Here is a 19,401-nt window from a genome sequence, read left to right on the forward strand (position 1 = left end):
TTATACAGAAATTTTCAAAAAATGTTCAAGTTCGTCAATTTATGCTAAAAGGAGCTAAGAACAAGGGTATAAAACACAAAATCTCTGTGTGTTAAAAAGTTGAGCAGGACCGGGTGACTCCTTCCAAAGTCCGGAGCCGTCCCGACCTTCCAGACAGCGCTGGTGCTCAGAGGGGAAGCCTGCCCTGAAGCTCCTTCCCTCCTGCCTCACCCGGAGGGCCAGGCCGCCGCTGCTTGGACCTCTGCTTGTGGAGCGCCGGTGTTATGCCGAGAAATGCATGCCTGCCGGAAATTGCATCCCCTGTCGCGGGAGCGCGCATCGCTCTAAACTCTCGCATATTGATGAGAAAACGGACTGAAATATGACCAAAGAGGACATTTTTGAAGATATTCGTAACATTATCACGTTTCTTAATCATGTAAGACATAAAACGGTGGGTTTTATTTCGCAGATTAATTGAAATAAATACGGTTTTTATAGCTTTATTGAAACATCTGAGTTGAACGTTTTTCAGTCAGCGTTTTTTGAACGTTTTTTCACATCTTTTTGGGACTCTCCAAGTGAGTTAAGGAAACCTATTGTTATGAATATTCTTTTGTTGAAATTAATGAAAAAAATGATTTAATTTTTATGTTAAACCAAAATAAAAATAGTTTGTGCATGCTTTACATTTAGCAAAGATGCATTGTCAGATTTATTTCCTTCAGTATCCTTGCAATAGCGATAATAAAGAAATAACATTTTCTACATAATCACATTTGTTTCCTTAACTGCTGGTATGAGTTTTATATCAATAGGATGATATTTGGGGAAAATAGGTATGGCATGTAAATATCGGCAGGCTCAAATTCGATATTGCCAAAAAATGCATCCCCCTCCTAGCTTGAAAAAATAAAGAGTCAAGAGGGATTTTACCTTTTCTACATAATTACACTTATCCTCTTAGCTACTGGTATGAATGTCATATCAATAGGATGACATTTGAGGAAAATAGAGGGGGCATGCATATTTTGGCAGGCTAATGATAGGCCTTGCCGTAAAATGCATCCCCTGCTAACTTGGATAAATAAAGAGTTAAGAGTGGAATAACTTTTTCTACATAATCACACTTGTTCTATGAATTGCTGGTATAAGTTTCATATCAATAGGATAATATTTGAGGAAAATAGAGGGGGCATGCATATTTTGGCAGGCTAATGATAGGCCTTGCCAAAAAATGCATCCCCTGCTAAAATGGAGAAATAAAGAGTTAAGAGTGGAATAACTTTTTCTACATAATCACACTTGTTCTATGAACTGCTGGTATAAGTTTCATATCAATAGGATAATATTTGAGGAAAATAGAGGGGGCATGCATATTTTGGCAGGCTAATAATAGGCTTTGCCAAAAAATGCATCCCCTGCTAAAATGGAGAAATACAGAGTTATGAGTGGAATAACTTTTTCTACATAATCACACTTGTTCTATGAACTGCTGGTATAAGTTTCATATCAATATTATAATGTTTGAGGAAAATAGAGGAGGCATGCATATTTTGGCAGGCTAATAATAGGCTTTGCCGTAAAATGCATCCCCTGCTAAAATGGAGAAATAAAGAGTTAAGAGTGGAATAACTTTTTCTACATAATCACACTTGTTCTATGAATTGCTGGTATAAGTTTCATATCAATAGGATAATATTTGAGGAAAATAGAGGGGGCATGCATATTTTGGCAGGCTAATAATAGGCTTTGCCAAAAAATGCATCCCCTGCTAAAATGGAGAAATAAAGAGTTAAGAGTGGAATAACTTTTTCTACATAATCACACTTGTTCTATGAACTGCTGGTATAAGTTTCATATCAATATTATAATGTTTGAGGAAAATAGAGGGGGCATGCATATTTTGGCAGGCTAATAATAGGCTTTGCCGTAAAATGCATCCCCTGCTAAAATGGAGAAATAAAGAGTTAAGAGGGATTTTACCTTTTCTACGTAATGACACTTGTTCTCTGAGCTACTTCTGTAAAGTTTCATATCAACAGGACAATAGACAGGGGATACAAATATTGTCAGGCTCAGAAATTAAAATCATCCCCCTTACATTAATAGACTAGACAGTAAAGGGTGATATAAAATATTCTACACAACGGGCTTCTGTTTTGTAATGCTTTAAGCCATTATTGTGTCAAAAGAAAAATCGGGGAATTTCAAACCATCTGCGGAGACCATTTTCATCAGACACTGACTGAAAAACGTTCGACTCAGATGTTTCAATAAAGCTATAAAAACCGTATTTATTTCAATTAATCTGCGAAATAAAACCCACCGTTTTATGTCTTACATGATTAAGAAACGTGATGATGTTACAAATATCTTCAAAAATGTCCTCTTTGGTCATATTTCAGTCCGTTTTCTCATCAATATGCGAGAGTTTAGAGCGATGCGCGCTCCCGCGACAGGGGATGCAATTTCCGGCAGGCATGCATTTCTGGGCATAACACCGGCTCCTTCGTCCACGTAGGCGCAGGCGATTCTCCTTGGTGGCTGTGTCCTTGGCGCGCCACCTGCAGCCCTTGATGTTTTCCTTTTTGCTGCCGTCATCCGGATCACAGCCACCGGGGGCATCTGCCTGCGCCTGCTCACCAGCAAGTTTCTGGAGGTCCAAATGGCGTCTTTGATGGTGGCGAGGGTGAGCCACATCTCAGCGAAGTCCTTTTTCTTTATTTTCTGCTGGCTCACCCCGTACAGCACTAGCTGCCCATGGAGGACCTCCCTTGCTGGCAAGTGTGGGAATTGCAAGGAGCCGGCCTTCGCCCACAGGTCCACAGCAGCGCTGCACTCCCACAGCAGGTGCCTCACCGACTCCGGCGCGCCACAACCGGGTCGGGGGCAGATGGACGTTGCAGACATGCCGCGGGAGCATAACAGCTCTGACCGGCAGGATCCCATGAGCCACCATCCATGACATCCTGGAGTCTGTTTGAAAGGACGGGATGGCTCACGTTGCGCCAAACGGTGGAGGCGTCTCCATACAGGAGGCCGCGCACTGGAGTCACTGGTTCCCGGTCCTGCACAACAGGGACAATAAAACGATGATTAGTTAAAATCTTGCTCTCCTCTCCTTCCAGTTTAAAATGCTCTAAAAATTTCCGTATAAATGCAGGAGGGAAGTTAAAAGCTACTGGAGTTCTAAAATCACTTTTTATCATTTTTAGTTTTCTAAGATAGGACCCGCACCAGAATCTGGTCATCGTGTTTGTTTTGTTATTGCTGGAAAGGTTCATGGCTTGTTTCAGGTGAGTGCTCGTATAGTGGCTGCCTAAAAACAAGTGAAGGTCTGGGACTCCTTTTCCTCAGGTTTGTACATAATTTCTCTTTTTAACCTTTCCCATTTGGAGTCCCATATGAAATAAAAAAATGGCTCGTTGTAGTTCTAAAAACACTCTCCTAGGAGGGATAAAAACAGCACTGGTGAGTAAAAACACTGGTAAAATCACAGCTTTAACTATTAAAATCTTTCCTTCTATCGTAAGGTTCCTCATCCCCCAGAATCCCAGTCGCTGTTTTACTCTTCTTGTTATTTCAGTCCAGTTTGTCTTTCCTTCTCCATGTTTGTCAAATTTTACTCCCAGTATTTTTTGTTCTTCTTCCGTTACTTGAAACTGACACCCTACTTTTTCATTCTCCTTCCATGGTCCATAAAATTGTGCTTTTGTTTTTTCTTTGTTTAATTTTGACCCTGATGCTTTCCCAAACCAATCGGTTAATTGAAAAATCCTATCTATTGATAAAAGATCTGTACATAAAATGTTAAAATCATCCATGTATAAAAGACATTTCGCTACCTGCCCTCCACTCCCCGGTATCGTTACACCTAAAATCTGTGGGTCCCTTCTCAAGATCTGCGCCAGCGGCTCGACGCAGGCCACATAGAGAAGGGCGGATAACGGACAACCCTGACGGACACCGCAGTTCACTTTCACTGCTTTTGTCAGAAACCCGTTAACCATGAATCTGCTGGAGATGTTTCGGTACAGCAGTCCCACCCACGCTACGAACCTCCCAGGAAAACCCATTTTTTGCAGTACCTGGAAGAGGTACTGGTGCGAGACCCGATCAAACGCTTTCTCGAAATCTAGATTTAGGACTATCAGCCGAATGTTTCTGTCTCTCGCAAAACAGATGGTGTCTCGGATCAGTACCAGGCTGTCCGTGATCCTCCTTCCCGGGACGGCGCAGGCTTGATCCGGGTGGATTAGATCCACTAGATCTAAACATTTACTAAAAATCTTACAATCAACGTTTAAAAGGGTGATGGGTCTCCAGTTTTTAAGATCTGTCTTGTCTTTGTCTTTATATAAAAGTGTAACAATTCCTGTTCTAAAACTATCGGGGAGTGTGTCTAGTTTGCTAAAATCAGTAAAAACAGTAAGTAAATCCGGTGCTAAAATATCGTAAAAGGTTAAATAAAATTCTACAGGGAGACCGTCTGAGCCTGGAGACTTTCCTCTTTTAAAACTTTTCAAAGACTGTAAAAGCTCTAAAAGGGTAAAATCCTGCTCTAAAAAACTGCTGTCTTCTATACTTTTCTCAAGGAAATTCAAAATTTCTTTTATATTTTTTCCTTTTACCATTTTTTCTGAGTACAAATCACTATAGTATTTTTCAATTACTTTTTTTCTTTTCTTCTATGTTAGAAACAATGTTTCCATTTTCTGACTTTAAATCAGAAATAAAACTTGGGTTGTTTATAATTTTCTTTAAAAAGTATCTGGTACATTTTTCTCCTTCTATTTCTCTCTCTCTGCTTCTTAAAATCACTCCCTTGCTCTTTATTTCTGCTAAAATGCTCATTTCTTTTTTTATTTCTCTTATTTCTTTATTAAAATCCATTCCCTGTTGGTTTAAAATGTTTTATCTCTGTAATCTTTTCTGCAGCCCCATCATGCATCTCTGTTCTTTTCTCTTTTTATTTTTCCCTGCTTGTCGAAAGAAAGTCTGGGTCCTACCTTTCACCATCTCCCACCACTGTGCTCGTGTTTCGTACAGGTCTTGGAGGGTCTGCCACTCACGGTACCGCTCCCGGTACTGGCCGACCAGAACCTGGTCTTCCAGCAGGGAGCGGTTGAGTTTCCACAGACCACCTGAAGTAAGTGAAGGAGGACAGAAGGAGGTGATCGGAAAAGAAAGCCGGTGACAATCTAGCATCAGTTAGGGCGCAATCCCTGATGAAGAAATAATCGATACGAGAGGCCATAGAGCCGTCACCAATAAATACAAATAAAAGGTAAAAGATATTTTCCACTACTTAGTGGTCAATATCTCAACCGGAGACAAAATTTACTGAACCTCTAAATCTGTGGCAACAGCCAAGTCACAAAGACTACCGCTATCACCACCCAAAGGAGGGGGCCGCTGTCTGAGCCAAAAGGCCGAGAAGCGATCTTCCTCACATTCAGTGCTGACCTTACTAAACACCGGACTTTACAACAAATGCGTTGTGTGATAGATATCTAACTTATGGGTCCCCTCACTGTACTTACAGCCGAGGCAGCGAAATAACTTCTAATGTCTGTCGTCCTTTTCTTTTTTGGTGGCGACATGGAGACTCATAATAAATGTGAAACTCAGAAGGAGACGCGTTCACTGTCAGCACCGTGGACCAAGCTTCCGGTCCGCGTGTGGCCAGCTGGCCGCCGCCTGGTGCAGCCAATCAAAGAACGTAGATCCACGTTCTGTGAGCCAATGGCGGGTCGTCATAGTTCATAACAACGAATTTTAAAATGAATGCTACCACTGCGTAGTATATTGAAATATTAAACTAATCAGTGTAGATTTTCGTTTATTTATTTTGTTTTTGTTAAAAAATACATATGTTTTTTTTTTTTTAATTAATATGGCAAAAATTGGTCGGGACTATTTTATATCCCTTGAATGTCACGACCGTCCATACCCAAACCTACGCCCATGCCACACACTGTAAAACATCACAACGCACTGTAAAACATTGCCACACACTGTAAAACATTACAACGCACTGTAAAACATTACACCGTTAGCCTTTGCTGTATTTTTTACAGTTAAATACCACAAAATGCCCAGTAAAACTACCATAAGACATCTTTACAAATAGTTACTGTAATTTGCATTGCATTATGGGTATAGTACATAGTATTACAGTAACTTACTGTATGTTTTGAATTTGCAGTAATTTACTGTTTACACATTGCAGTAGTGGTACTGTACTTATAATATACAGTAAGAATTATATTTGATGTCCAACGGTCATCATAGCTGCTTCATCGTGGTTCCCTGTTTCTGTATTTTTACTCCTTTAATGGTTAACATATTTTTAAGGCAGAAAGAGACTTAGGGACGCTGCTGTCAACGATTGTACCGGAAAGGAGGAGCTCTGGAGAAGAGACGCTGATATTTGGAAAAAGAAGCGGTTTGTGGCATAATCTGGGTTGTGAGTGGATCAGATGGCTAGTAGTAGTGGGGGAAGTTTGGAGGAGGATAATATGGATACAGGTTGGTCAATGGTAGAAAATAGAAGAGGGGGAGGGGGGAGAGATAAAGGGAAAAAAGGATTGGGTAATGGGAAAAGATCTTTTGAAGATGAAGAAGAAACAACTGAAATAAGAAAGAAAGCAATGATGGAAGAATTTAAAGTAATATTAAAGTTTAAAACTGGACAGGATTTGATGGGGGTAAGTCCTATTAGTTTGTCGAATGGGCTTATGAAAGCTATTGGAGAGGTAGAGCTGGCTAAGGTGATAAGAGATGGGAGTTTACTAATTATATGTAAAAATGCTGAACAAAGAAATAAAGCTCTTAAGCTACAAATGGTGTGTAAAAAGGAAGTGATAGAAAGAAAGGTGGTGGGAGAGGTAAAAGGGGTGAAAGGGGTGATTTCAGGAATCCCTATAGGAGAAAACTTGGAAGAGTTGAAGAAAATGATTAAAGGAGGAGAAATTACAGAAATTAAGAGACTACAAGCTTTTAGGGATGGAAAGAAATTGGATAGTACATCTGTACTATTGGTCTTCAAAGATAGGGTTCTGCCTGATAAGATAATGATTGGATATTTAAGTTACAATGTAAGGCAATATGTTCCATCACCAGTTAGATGTTATAAATGTCAAAGATATGGACATGTTGCAAATGTTTGTAGAGGGAAGCAGAGATGTGGCAGATGTGGAGGAGAACACCCTTATGGAGAATGTGGAAATAATCCTGTTAAATGTTGCAACTGCGGAGGAAATCATACTGCAGCATATGGAGGATGCAATGTAAGGAAAGAGGCAGCTAAAGTTCAAAAAATTAGAACTGAAAAGAGAGTAACTTATGATGAGGCAGTGAAACAGGTGAGAAGTGATGATAGTAATTTGAATGTAAGTCAGGAAAGGAAAGTAATGACAAAAAATGATCAGGGAAATATTACGTTAGATAAATTAATTCCATTTCTTGCGTATATTATTAACTGTTCAGAACAAGCAAGAAATAAAACTGAGAAGATTAAAATTATAGTGAAAGCAGCTTCTAAATTTTTTAAGGTAAAAGATTTGTCTTGGGAAAAAATACATGATGAGCTGAGACAAGGTGAAGGGTCAGCTGATCTTGAAGCGTCTCAAACAATTTCATAATTTTAATAATACAGTGGAATGCTCGGAGTTTAATAGCAAATGGTCAAGAATTTAAAGGTTTCATTAGTAATTTAAATCCAAAACCGGATATAGTATGTGTTCAAGAAACTTGGCTCAAGTCATCATTACAGTTTAGTATTAACGGTTATTCAGTTCTACGTAAAGACAGGGAAAATAAAAATGGAGGAGGGTGTGCTATTTTTATCAAAACTAACATAAAATTTATTCAAATACCAATACAAATGGTGTCAGACTTAGAAATTATTGGTGCTGAAGTATGGACAAATGAAGGGAGTATTAAAATAATTAATTTCTATAACCCGTGTAAGCAATTAGAAAAATCAAAACTTATAGAAGTCCTAAAAAATTGGAGAGGGAAAATAGTGTGGTGTGGGGATTTTAATGCTTATAGCACATTATGGGGTGATCAAGATAATTATAATGGAGAGATTGTAGAAGAGTTCATAGAAGAAAAAGGATTGATTGTTTTAAATAATGGAGAAGGCACTCGGGTGGATATTGTTAGAGGCAAAGAGTCTGCTATTGACTTGACATTGGTGTCTCAATCTATGGCTGATGTATGCGGATGGGAAATACTCAAAGAAAATACAATGGGGAGTGATCATTACCCAATAATCATTAATATAGGGGTAGTTATGAAGGAGGAACAGTTAAAAGTTGAGGGAAGGTGGAAGTTTGGGAGAGCAAATTGGGGTATGTTTGGAGTTATGAGTGAAGAATGCTTGGAAAAGGTAGATATAAATAATCCAATTAATGAGGTTAATTCTGAAATTAGCAAGGGTATAATAAATTCGGCCAAATTAAGTATTCCCAAAAGTAATGGGAATAGAATAAAGAAAAAAATAGTTCCTTGGTGGACAATCGAATGTTCAATAGTTATTAAACAGAGAAACAAAGCGTTTAAGATATTGAAAAGAATGATAAGCTTTCAGAATTTGATAAATTGTAAAAGAAAACAGGCAGAAGTTAGAAGAGTTATTAAAAGTGCTAAAAGAAATTATTGGAGAAAGTATTGTGAATCTTTGGGGAAGAATTCAGCATTAGATAAAGTCTGGAATACTATTAAAAAAATGTCAGGGAATTCAAAAGAATTTTTTTTCCCAATAATTAAAGAGAATGGGAATAATATTATAGATAATAAAAGTAAGGCTGAGGTATTAGGAAAGATGTTTGCTAAGATACATAGTACAGAGAATCTAAATAATAGGGAAAAATTAGGACGTGAAACTACCAAACAGCGGAATATAGAATTAATTCAAAATGATGAGAATTATGATAATTATAGTAACAAGGAATTTTCCTTAGCTGAATTAGATAAAGTGTTGAGGAATTCTAGAAAATCGACACCTGGTAATGATCAAATCACGTATAATATGATGAGTAATCTTAGAGCTGTGAGTAAAGAAAAAATTTTAAAACTGTTTAATAAAAGTTGGGAGGAAGGAGTTTTGCCTGATAACTGGAAGGAAGCTATTATTATTCCTATATGCAAACCTGGGAAAGATCCATGTTTAACTGAAAGTTATAGACCAATAGCCCTAACGTCGTGTTTATGTAAAATTATGGAGAAAATGGTAAATAATAGGTTAGTATATTTCTTAGAATCCAAGGGGAAGTTAAAGGAATACCAGTTTGGATTTAGAAAAGGAAGAAGTACGATTGATCCAGCAATATGTTTGGAACATGAAGTTAGACGAGCTCAAGTTAATAAAGAGAGTGTGATAGCAGTGTTCTTGGATGTGGAAAAGGCTTATGATATGTTGTGGAAAGAAGGGTTGCTGATTAAATTAAAGCTAACAGGTATAAAGGGTCAAATGTATAGATGGATTAGAAATTTCTTAACTGACAGAAAGTTAAGAGTGAAAATAGAAGGGGAAATTAGTTCAGAGTATCAAGTGGAAAATGGAACTCCCCAAGGGAGTATTATAAGTCCTATGTTATTTAATATAATGATTAATGATATTTTTAGTAATATAGATAAATCCTTAGGTGTTTCACTATTTGCAGATGATGGTGTCATTTGGAAAAGGGGAAGGAACATTGAATATATAACACAGAAAGTGCAGGAAGCATTAAATAATGTAGAAGCATGGGCGTTAGAATGGGGATTTAGGTTCTCAACATCTAAATCTAAATTTGTTGTTTTTTCAAATAAGAGAGTGAGTAGTAATGTGGAACTTAAATTTTATGGGAGTATAATAGAAAGGAGAGATGAATTTAAATATTTAGGGATATGGTTTGATAAAAAACTCACATGGAAAACACACATAGATAAGATAGTGGTAAAGAGTAAAAGAATTTTAAATATTTTAAGATGTCTAGTAGGCAGAGAATGGGGAGCTGATAGGAAAGCATTAAGAACGTTTTATATTGGTCTAATTCGATCTATTTTTGATTATGGATGTATTTTATATAATTCAGCTTCCAATAAGTTATTGGAAAAGATAGACAAAATACAATATCAAGCGTTAAGGTTATGCTGCGGAGCGATGAAAACAACTCCAGTCTCGGCTCTACAGGTTGAGATGGGTGAGATGCCAATGAAGATTAGAAGAGAACAAATAGCAGTAACATATTGGGCGAATATTAAAGGTCATAGCAAAAATTATCCTCCATATTTAACACTAAAACCATGTCAGGAAAAAGAAAAGAAGAATACAAATAGTTTTGGATGGGTAATTTTAAGTAAAATAGAAGAAATTGGGATTGATAAAGTTCAAGTTAGTTCAGTAGTTGTCTCTCCTGCCATCCCACCATGGGTTTTAGAACAGGCTGAAGTTGACTTAAAATTATTGGAAAAGGGAAGAGAGATGGAAAAGAATGAAGTGGAAAATTATATAAATAAAGAATATTCAAAGTATATCCAAGTTTATACAGACGCTTCAAAAAAGTCAAATAATCAAGTAGGGATAGCATTTATTGCTCCAGATTTAAATGTTATGGAAAATAAAAGAATTAGTGATAAACTAACAGTGTATACAGGTGAATTAATGGCAATTTTAATAGCCTTAGAATGGATAGAGGGAATAGGACAAGGAAAGTTTGTAATTTGTTCAGATTCTAGTAGTGCATTAATTAGTATAGAAGGAATGAAATCGGAAGTTAGACAAGATATTATAGAGGATATACTTCAGGTAATTTTCAGGATTAAGAAGAAAGGATCTCAGATTAAATTAATTTGGATTCCTGCTCATATTGGTATTGTAGGAAATGAATTGGCAGATAATTTTGCTAAGAGAGCTTCTATTAAAGACATTGTTGAATTAAATATTAAAATGAGTAGAAATGAGATAAAGAGTGTTGTAAAGGAGTATATGAAGGAAAAATGGCAAGAGCAGTGGGATAGAGGAGAAAAAGGGAGATTTTATTATAAACTTCAAAAAAGAGTTGGGGGGTATAGAAAAGGTAATAGGAATAGAAGGGAAGAAGATATTATTTCTAGAATCAGATTTGGGCACACAAGGTTAATTAGTACTCTTAAGTTAATTAATAAACACAGTACAGGTTGTTGTGAGTATTGTGGAGAGATGGAAACAATACAGCATGTATTTTTAGAATGCAATAAGTATGTAAGGGAGAGAGAGATGTTGGTTAATGAGATGAATAATTGTAAATTAGATATAGAAGAAATATTTCAGAAATCGTCAGGAGATATAATATTTGAGAGTGTTTTTAGATTTCTAAGAAGGACGGGTATTATGGGGAGGTTATAAGCGTGTGATCCATACTCCAACCTGGAAGGTGGCGGTAATGCACCTGTAAGTTGTTTGCCAACCGCCATAAAACAAGAAGAAGAAGAAGAAGAAGAAGGCAGAAAGAGAGCATGTACTTTTGTTTTTTTCACATCCTAGCTAACATTAATATGCAGTTTATCTAGCTACGTCATCAAGCGTGGCTTCGCTTCCAACTGTTTTCTGATGACGTTTGTTTTAAACTCCGAAGCTTTTTCCCTCCAAGTGCAGCTCTGTCTCCGTGCTGTGGGCTCACACTGCTTCAGCTCTTCAAGACAGGTAAAAAAACACGTCTTAGAAAACTGTTTGAAGCCAAAACCTAGTCTGGAAATGTACATTTTAGATGGAGTTAACGTAGCTTATAGCATCAAGCTATCATGCTATAACTTAGCATGATAGCATGAGCTGGTTTGTGCTGGTTAGCCTGGTAACATAACGTTACCTTTACGTTATTAACTCTGGTGTTTTATATAACTGGCATATTGCAACGTTATAAGTTACGTGTCTGTAAATGAGGTGAAAGAAAGGAAAATATGATGGTGTTATTTTTTGAGCTGGTTCGGAATTAACATTAGCTAAGGTGCTAATTTTACCGTTGAAGGTTTTAGCTTGACTTTTGCCGCTTAATCTTCCTCGGGCGGCTTTGGGTTGAGATGAGCTCAGTGCTGAGTGTCTGTTAGCATTGGTGTTACATCCTTTGTATTTATATAACCTTAACTGATAATTGATCCCCCCCCCTTTTCTTTTTTTTGTTTTTTTTACATCTAATGACTGTTCATTTGTTTAAACCATGACCTTGCAAACGTTAAAAGTGCAGATTAGCTACGTAGGTCAGCAAGGATGAATTTCTAACGTTGTTCTTTTTTTTTTCTTTTCTTCAGATGACTTTTTGTTTTAACTCCCAAGCTTTTTCCCTCCAAGTGGCTGTGCAGTTCTGTCCTGCTGACTGCTAACATAGCTTCATCTCTTCAAAAGACAAGACAACAGGTAAAAAGACAACTCTTCAAACATATTTGAAGCCACAAAATAGTCTGGAAATGTAGAGGAGCAGCTAACCTAATCTATAACTTTGAGCTTGCTACAGCTGGTTAGCCTGCTAAAGTACCATTACATCTCCAACATAGTGTATAAGAGTCTGTAAATCAGGACAAGGTGAAAAACATTAAAGTAGTTTCTGTTATTTTTTGAGTTTGTTCAGCCACAGTGGCAGGTGGACAAAAAAAGTTAATTTCCAACCCTGGTTACATATAAGGACTGTTCACATGTTTAAACCATGCTCCTGCAAATTTAAAGTTAAGTCAGTACTAACAGGTGCAACTATGTACATGTGTAAATTCTGCAGCATTTGTACTTCAGAATTTACAGAATTTTGTAGTCATGTGAAGAAACATCAACACACAGCTAATTATCGGTTTGCATGTGGAATAGAGCAATGTCCTGCTTCCTTCAGAACATTTTCTGCATTCAGGTCCCACATGCACAGGAGTCACCGCCATTGCAGAAGTCAGACTGAACACTTGTGGAATGTAATGCTTTAAAAAATGCATTTAGCCCCACAAACTGTCATTCACATCCGCTGTTTCAGAGTGGTAGCAGGATGTAGGGGTAAAGTCTAGTATAGTCTCCGGGATGAGGTTCTCAAAAACCTGTTGTAATCTGGGTGAACTGGCCCTTTAAATATAAATTACTACCAGTAATTCATATTTAAGAGAGTTTATGTTTTAAAGGTATCTTCCACCAAGATGTCTGTTGAAATGGAAATGACCTTGCCCACTACACCAAGGGTAATCATGCTTGGTAAGAGGAATATTTTCTATCACTATAATTTTTTTGTAGCAATGTATGTAATTGTTATGGTAGTCTGTACTTTTACTCACTAGCGTTAGCCTGACAAGGGTTTGTCTATTTTAGGAAATAGCTTGATGTCTGCAACCCGGTGGATGGTCAGTATGGAGGAGAAGGTATTTTTCCAGCCAGACCAACTACATGACTTTGCCAGCGTCCTTGCTGTCTTTTTTGGGTCATATTATGTCTTCAATCTGGAGTATCAGGATCCAGCATCCACCACGCTGGAGATGATACAATGGCAAGTACTCTACACCAAGCCATTTATGAATTCAATTTAATGACAGTTTGACTGATGATGAAGAACCATAGCTGATTGCTGTATTGTACGTCTTCATTAAAAAATACAATTAATATATTTTATTTCTGTTAAAAGATTCTTTGTGAGGATCAATCCAGATGTTGGTACCAAATGCACAGCCAAAGTCGATACAAGCTGCAAGACGGGAAGTCTTGTCAAGAGGAAAGTAGTCAGTGTCAACTCCCAGATCACCACCTTCTTCCAACAACTTGCTGAATTTGAATGGAGGACTTCCAACTAGGTAAGTATTTTACCAAATGTAAATGTTTATTATTTTGTTGTCTTTTCCTCCTATCTTGCATGCTCTGACTTTACTTTAGCCTTTTTAATCTGATTTTAATGATTATTTATAAATGACATGTGATTCCTACACAATAGCCCTTTAGAGTAGCCTGCATCTTTTCTGTGTCCGTGGTAAAAAGTGGATGTTGCTGCATCTCTTAATAAATCACAGAAATATATAAGTGTGTAGTCGTTTAAGTGTGGTGTATTTTTATACTATGCAGTTTTCAGTTTATTAGGCACACCTTTGCAGTAATCCGTCAGCACCAACAAAATGACTAAAAAGATTGTTGTACTTCATCGTCCCCTTGGGGACATTTGTAGGACACAATCTTTTGAATTACTGAAGACTGACTGACTGCTTTTGCCATAAACAATCCAAAAACCTGAAGTGAAGCCAGTCCTGCTCATTCTTTATGCAGCTTCTATTATCACTTCAGTCCAATTGATTTTTTTAAAACAAATTATCAACTTAATGCTGCTTTATGACAAAGATTTTATGCATGTGAACATTGTCACTTCAGCTTAATTTGTCAACCTTCCTGTCGATTTGAAAATGTAGATAACTTCCTGACCCTCTCATGACCTCCCACATTGTCTGTCTTATTCTTTACAGTTCAGCTTCCACAAGATGGATCCCACTGATTTTGTTTGACGAATGGAATAAAAGTTCTTCTGATGTAGGAAATGTGTTCTATGGTTTTGTTGTTTTACAGCACATTATATTGTATTGTGACATTGTTCTTTATGACATTGCGAATATGTAAATGGATTTTATTTCTACAAATCTGCTGAAAATAAATACCTGTTATTCACAGTACTTGGACTAAAATTTCTTTTATGAAATTTTTCGGTTTATGGTAAAATATTCTTATCTTAAAAAAATGTAAACTTTAATTTACAGTAAAACTCTGACATTATGTTGTGAAACAAGTTTACAGTAGACCAGCTTTCCTATAAAATACATTTACAGTAAAGCAGTTATAACTGTAAAGCACACTCACAGTAAAAATTAACTGTGAAATATCATAACAGTAAAGGTACTGTAGAATGGTAATTACAATAAAAGGTCTAACAGTGTACAACACACTGTAAAACATTACAACACACTGTAAAACATAACACGCTGTTAAACGGCGCCCCCTAGCGGCTGCCTGTGGCGTTTTATTGTTCTACTTTTAGAGAACTGAAAATAAATCTGTTGGAAGTTTGGATCAGAACCGGCTGAGTTTTTCCAACCAGCTGATGATTAACGCAGCAGGAATAGCTGAAGTGTCCAGAAAGGGACGGAAACACGCGGACCCGTCTGGGAGGTTCTGAGTCACCGGACCGGACCGAACCAGTCGGCTTCTGGGTTCGCCGCTGCTCTGCTCTCCTCATGGACGCTCCGTGGGTCGGACGCTTTCTGGTTCTGCTGCTGGCGGCCGCCGCAGGTGAGAAAGTTTCTGGTCCTGTTAAATCAGGATGACGAGCTTCCTGCTGATCTACACTGTAAAAACCCAACTGCAGCACTTTGGTTGATTTAGTCTGTCATGGAGGGAAAAACATCTGGTGTTATTTATAAATGTCAGAGTTCCAAACTAAATGTTTCATTTGAAAGCTAAAAAATTAGTTTGTATCTAAATATTTAAATCTGAGTTAAACATTTATTTTGCTAACTAAACATTTAGTGAAAAACTAAGAATGTATTTTCCTATTTAATTTCCAAACCAAATATGCAGTTAGCTAAATATCTAAGTTAGTAGTTAGGTTGCTAGCTGAATGTTTAGCTAAATTAACATTTTAGTTAGAGATTTAGTTTTTGTTTGCAGCTAACAGACCAGGAGCCTCATGTCTAAAGCGCCGTTTGAATAAAAAATGTGCGGCGATTATTTTATGCTCAAGTCGGCAGGTATAAAAATTAATTTTGCCTAAATATGTGAACAATATCAAACTACAGAGATAAATCCACTGAAATCTGACGACATTCAGTTATTAAGACCAAGAATCAGCAAATCCGATGATTTTATTGTTTAAACGATGATCATCAAAGGTCAACACTGTTTGGGGTCATAGTTGCTGTTTTTATTTAATATCTCATATTTTATTGGAGCCTCATCTTGACTCTGTGTGAAGGTTTCTCCGCTGCAGCTGGCGGCTCCGGGGACGACGGCTGGTCCATGGAGGTCCAGGCGGAGGTCCGGGGGATGGACGGCTACCCGGTGGTGCTGCCCTGCACCTTCAGCCACCCGCAGCATTCCCAGCATTCCTTGCTGCAGGTGATGTGGCGGCTGGGCCACGGGTCGGCCGCCGCCGTCCTGTACCGCTGCACCAGCCGGCCCGGCGCCGCGGCCTGCGAACCCGACCCGCAGCAGGACCAGCGGTACCGCCTGGAAGGCAACCCGAGGGAGCACGACCTGTCGTTGCGCATCAACGGCGCCACCCTGCAGGACAACGGCCGGTACTACTGCAGAGTGGAGGTTCAGGGGCGAGAACACGTCAGCTTTGAGAATAAAATGGGGACCAGGCTGCGAGTGGAAGGTAGGAGACGACACGGTACGAAACGGTACGGTCAGGGCCGGCCCAAGGCATGAGCAAACTAAGCAGCCGCTTAGGGCCCCATGCAGGGCCACTACGGGGCCCTCAGAGGAGCTGATTTATTTATTTATAATAATAATTTCTATGTCATTATAATATCAAAAACACACAATTTCAATATGAAGTGATTTGTTTTTACAATAATATATATTTGATAATCTATGTAGAAATTATTATTTTATGGATAAAAAGAAAAATAAATAAATTCTCTTGGGCCCCCTGGTGGCCGCGGTAGGTACCGCACGCTTCGCCGGTACCGAGCTGCCGAGCAGAACATCCAAAGGTCCAAAGCTCCGGTCAGAAGTTAAGTTAGTAAAACTACAGTATGTCTCAGAAAAGGACTGATCCTTCAGGGAGGGAGAAAAGAAAGAGGAAGAATAGAAAAAGCCAAGATAAAGGTTTTAATGAGCCTTGCTAATGAAATGTAATTAAAAGATTAGTAAAGCTGCTAACAGAACATTAGCTTGATAGCAACCTGGACCGGTCCAGTTCAGCAGTAAACATTTATGCTAGAGTTTAAACTTTAAATGAGTTGATTCTCATGGTGGCTCTGGATATTTCTGAGCTATTTTGGCTTCAAACCATCTTTAATAAGAATAATTAAAACTTGTCAATGTTTGACATTGTTAGCTAAATGTTTGTCCGTCAGGCTACAAGCTGCTACATGATGAGCTGCTCTATGTTGTTTGCTGCTGAGCAAAATCATTTAGTGGCTAAAACATTATTTTTACATCAACTTCTAAGTTATGAGAAACTTCTGTTAAAATCAAGGCTCAGAATCAGTCCGGTACCGGTACCGGTCCATATTCTCAGAGGAGAAAGACTCACCTGGTGTAAATAACATTTTAGCTGTTGGAGTAACACTTAAGAGAAATGAATTTAATCAAAGAACGTCATGAATATGTGTAGAGCTGCACCGATTGCAGTTTTCTGGCCGATCCCTGGTTACCGATCTTTAAAAGCCTGACCTGCTGATTTTGGCTGATATGATTTTTTTTTTGTCTGAAATGTAGCAAGAAAGTCACTGAGTTGGTAACAATGAGGTGAATATTGTTAGCTGTAAACGTTCAGACCTGGTGGGTCGGTCTGTCAGTTAAACGTCTCACTGCAGAGCAGAAGAGGACAGAGATGATTTTTAAACCTTTGCTGATGAAGATCAGATCAGCTTTAAGACAAAACCAGACGATAAAGTTTCTGGAGGTTTTTTCTCAACTAAACATTTTTATGGAGGATGATTTTGTTTACAGAATCTTATAATTTGTTTTTATTTTTGTTTTGTTTGTTTAGAATTTGTCTTCCAGTTTTAAATGTTCATCAGAATTTATTAATATAATATTTATAATTATTTTATGTTTATTGCAAGAACTTCTTTATCGTCCAGTATCAGTTATGGTTTTACGGCCTGGCAGCATCATGCTGTGGGTGTGACAGCCATCTTTCCTCTGGTTGTTGGGGTCAAAGGTCAGACTAACCCTTGCTGTCTGTCCCTGCAGCTCCTCCAAAGATCCTGGCCGTGTCGGTGGAGGGCGGCGGTCCGGCCGGGTTTACCGCCGTGTGCCAGGTCCAGGGCTCGCCGCTGCCGGACATCCAGTGGCTCGGCCCGGACGACCCGCTAGAGGGCTCCTCGCCGGCGCCGGTTCTGGGCTCAACGGGCCGGTACCGAACCGTCAGCCAGCTGAGGGACGTCCAGCCAGGTCAGCGCTACATCTGCAGCGCCTCCAACCCGCTGGGCCGGGAGCAGGCCGCCCTATTCGTCCTGCGGCCCCGCCCGTCGCCGCCGGCAGCCGGGTCGCCGCCGCTGCTGCTGCTGCTGGCGGCGACTCTGGGCACCAAGCTGGTTCTGCTGGTGGGCGTCGGGGCGTGGATGGTGCAGGGAGGGGCTCTGCGGGGCGTCGGCTGCTGGAGGAAGTGACCTCACACTTCCCGATCAGACCACTTGTTGTTCTCATTACTGATCTGATCTGATTTAAAGGGCCGGCAGCATCTAAATTCTTTATTCACCATTCCATCATGGTTTTCCCTGCAGGCTCACTTTGATTCTTTCATAAATCCTTTCATCTCCATGGCAACCTCTCAGCTGCTGGACCTAGCCCCGCCTCCGAGGAGCAGCTCCTTCAGACTAGCCAGCAGCAATTAGCAAACAGCTGCTGAGCTCATGATAGCAGCTACTGCTGGTGAAAACGTTGTTAAACAGAGGAGCCATGTTGACTTCCTGGAGGCGGAGCTTCAGAAAGAGCTGAAGCTGTGGGCGTCTGTCTCTTTTAAAGAGACAGACGCCCAAATTCAAGGTGATAAATCAGGAATCTGATACATGCAGTATTTTTATAGTTAGTAGATTATGTATAAAATGGACCTGTGTGTCAGGAAAAAACGTTTCCACTCATGACCCCAAACAGATTTGACCTTTGACCCCGTTTGCTAACCCCAGACATTGCTACAAAATATATAAAGAAACATGAACTTTTGGAATGTTATTGTATTATTCAGTAATTTTTACGTTATTACATTCAGTTAGCATTAATGCTAATCTCAAAGCTTCTGGTTTTAAATAGCCAGGAGTTCAGAAAATGATATCAGATGAGTTATTATGACTTTATTACCAGATGATACATTATTTCACTCCAATCCTCTCCTTTGATTATAAGAAAATATGTAATATTTAATATTAAATGTTATTTTATTCCCACAGTTCTTCTGGTTTTTGTTTTTGTCAGAAGCTTTTCTGTTTCTTGCTAGCTGCTAGCTTCAGGAGCAAAGCAAATAACATTTAAATTATTTGAGCTTAGATTTGTTCAAAACACATAAAAATGATTGAATAACAGAAAAATTAGGATGAAAATTTTAACATTAAATGATTTATAAGATTTGTTTTTTTTTTTTTTGTTTTGCTTTTTTTCCTCATCTTCTCTGTAATTTTCTGAGGCCGCCACAGCGCCCCCTGGCGGCCTCCCAGGGTCCACACCCCACACTTTGAGCATCAGTGCGTTGATCTACTGAAATCTGCAGCTTCCTGTGT

The 19,401-nt window shown here is 38.8% G+C and overlaps 2 protein-coding genes and 2 long non-coding RNA genes across 5 annotated transcripts; 3 read left to right on the plus strand and 1 right to left on the minus strand.

Annotated features, from left to right (window-relative positions):
- Positions 1 to 2,460: 2,460 nt before the first annotated feature.
- LOC114142200 (uncharacterized) lies at positions 2,461 to 5,190 on the minus strand (the record flags this gene model as incomplete). The annotated part of the gene is made up of 2 exons (XM_028013343.1): positions 4,992 to 5,190; positions 2,461 to 3,050 (listed from the first exon to the last, which is right to left on the minus strand). Coding segments are annotated over exons 1-2 (789 nt in total), but the record flags the coding sequence as incomplete, so codon positions are not given.
- A 6,272-nt stretch (positions 5,191 to 11,462) lies between these two features.
- On the plus strand, positions 11,463 to 13,421 carry LOC114138346 (uncharacterized). 2 transcript variants are annotated; one of them, XR_003594196.1, is made up of 4 exons: positions 11,463 to 11,659; positions 12,262 to 12,367; positions 13,108 to 13,177; positions 13,292 to 13,415. It is a non-coding gene; the product is annotated as an uncharacterized LOC114138346 (long non-coding RNA). The 2 variants fall into 2 exon arrangements; XR_003594195.1 differs by lacking the exon at positions 11,463 to 11,659 and having other exon boundaries at positions 12,164 to 12,367; positions 13,292 to 13,421.
- Positions 13,422 to 13,515: 94 nt separating this feature from the next.
- LOC114138340 (uncharacterized) lies at positions 13,516 to 14,628 on the plus strand. Its single transcript, XR_003594191.1, has 2 exons — positions 13,516 to 13,767; positions 14,425 to 14,628. It is a non-coding gene; the product is annotated as an uncharacterized LOC114138340 (long non-coding RNA).
- A 251-nt stretch (positions 14,629 to 14,879) lies between these two features.
- si:dkey-11p23.7 (V-set and Ig domain-containing protein) lies at positions 14,880 to 19,076 on the plus strand. The gene is made up of 3 exons (XM_028009132.1): positions 14,880 to 15,241; positions 15,924 to 16,328; positions 17,879 to 19,076. Exons 1-3 carry the CDS (start codon positions 15,187 to 15,189, stop codon positions 18,295 to 18,297), a joined length of 879 nt encoding a protein of 292 aa, XP_027864933.1. The 5' UTR covers positions 14,880 to 15,186; the 3' UTR covers positions 18,298 to 19,076.
- Positions 19,077 to 19,401: the final 325 nt, after the last annotated feature.

The sequence above is a fragment of the Xiphophorus couchianus genome, chromosome 3 (assembly GCF_001444195.1).
Source record: "Xiphophorus couchianus chromosome 3, X_couchianus-1.0, whole genome shotgun sequence".
Lineage (NCBI taxonomy): Eukaryota > Metazoa > Chordata > Actinopteri > Cyprinodontiformes > Poeciliidae > Xiphophorus > Xiphophorus couchianus.

Coding starts and splice junctions, on each gene's coding strand:
- si:dkey-11p23.7 (XM_028009132.1), top strand. CDS start 15,187: ATGGACGCTCCGTGGGTCGGACGCTTTCTGGTTCTGCTGCTGGCGGCC. Junction 15,242..15,923: donor GCTGCTGGCGGCCGCCGCAG/GTGAGAAAGTTT, acceptor CTCTGTGTGAAG/GTTTCTCCGCTGCAGCTGGC. Junction 16,329..17,878: donor GACCAGGCTGCGAGTGGAAG/GTAGGAGACGAC, acceptor CTGTCCCTGCAG/CTCCTCCAAAGATCCTGGCC.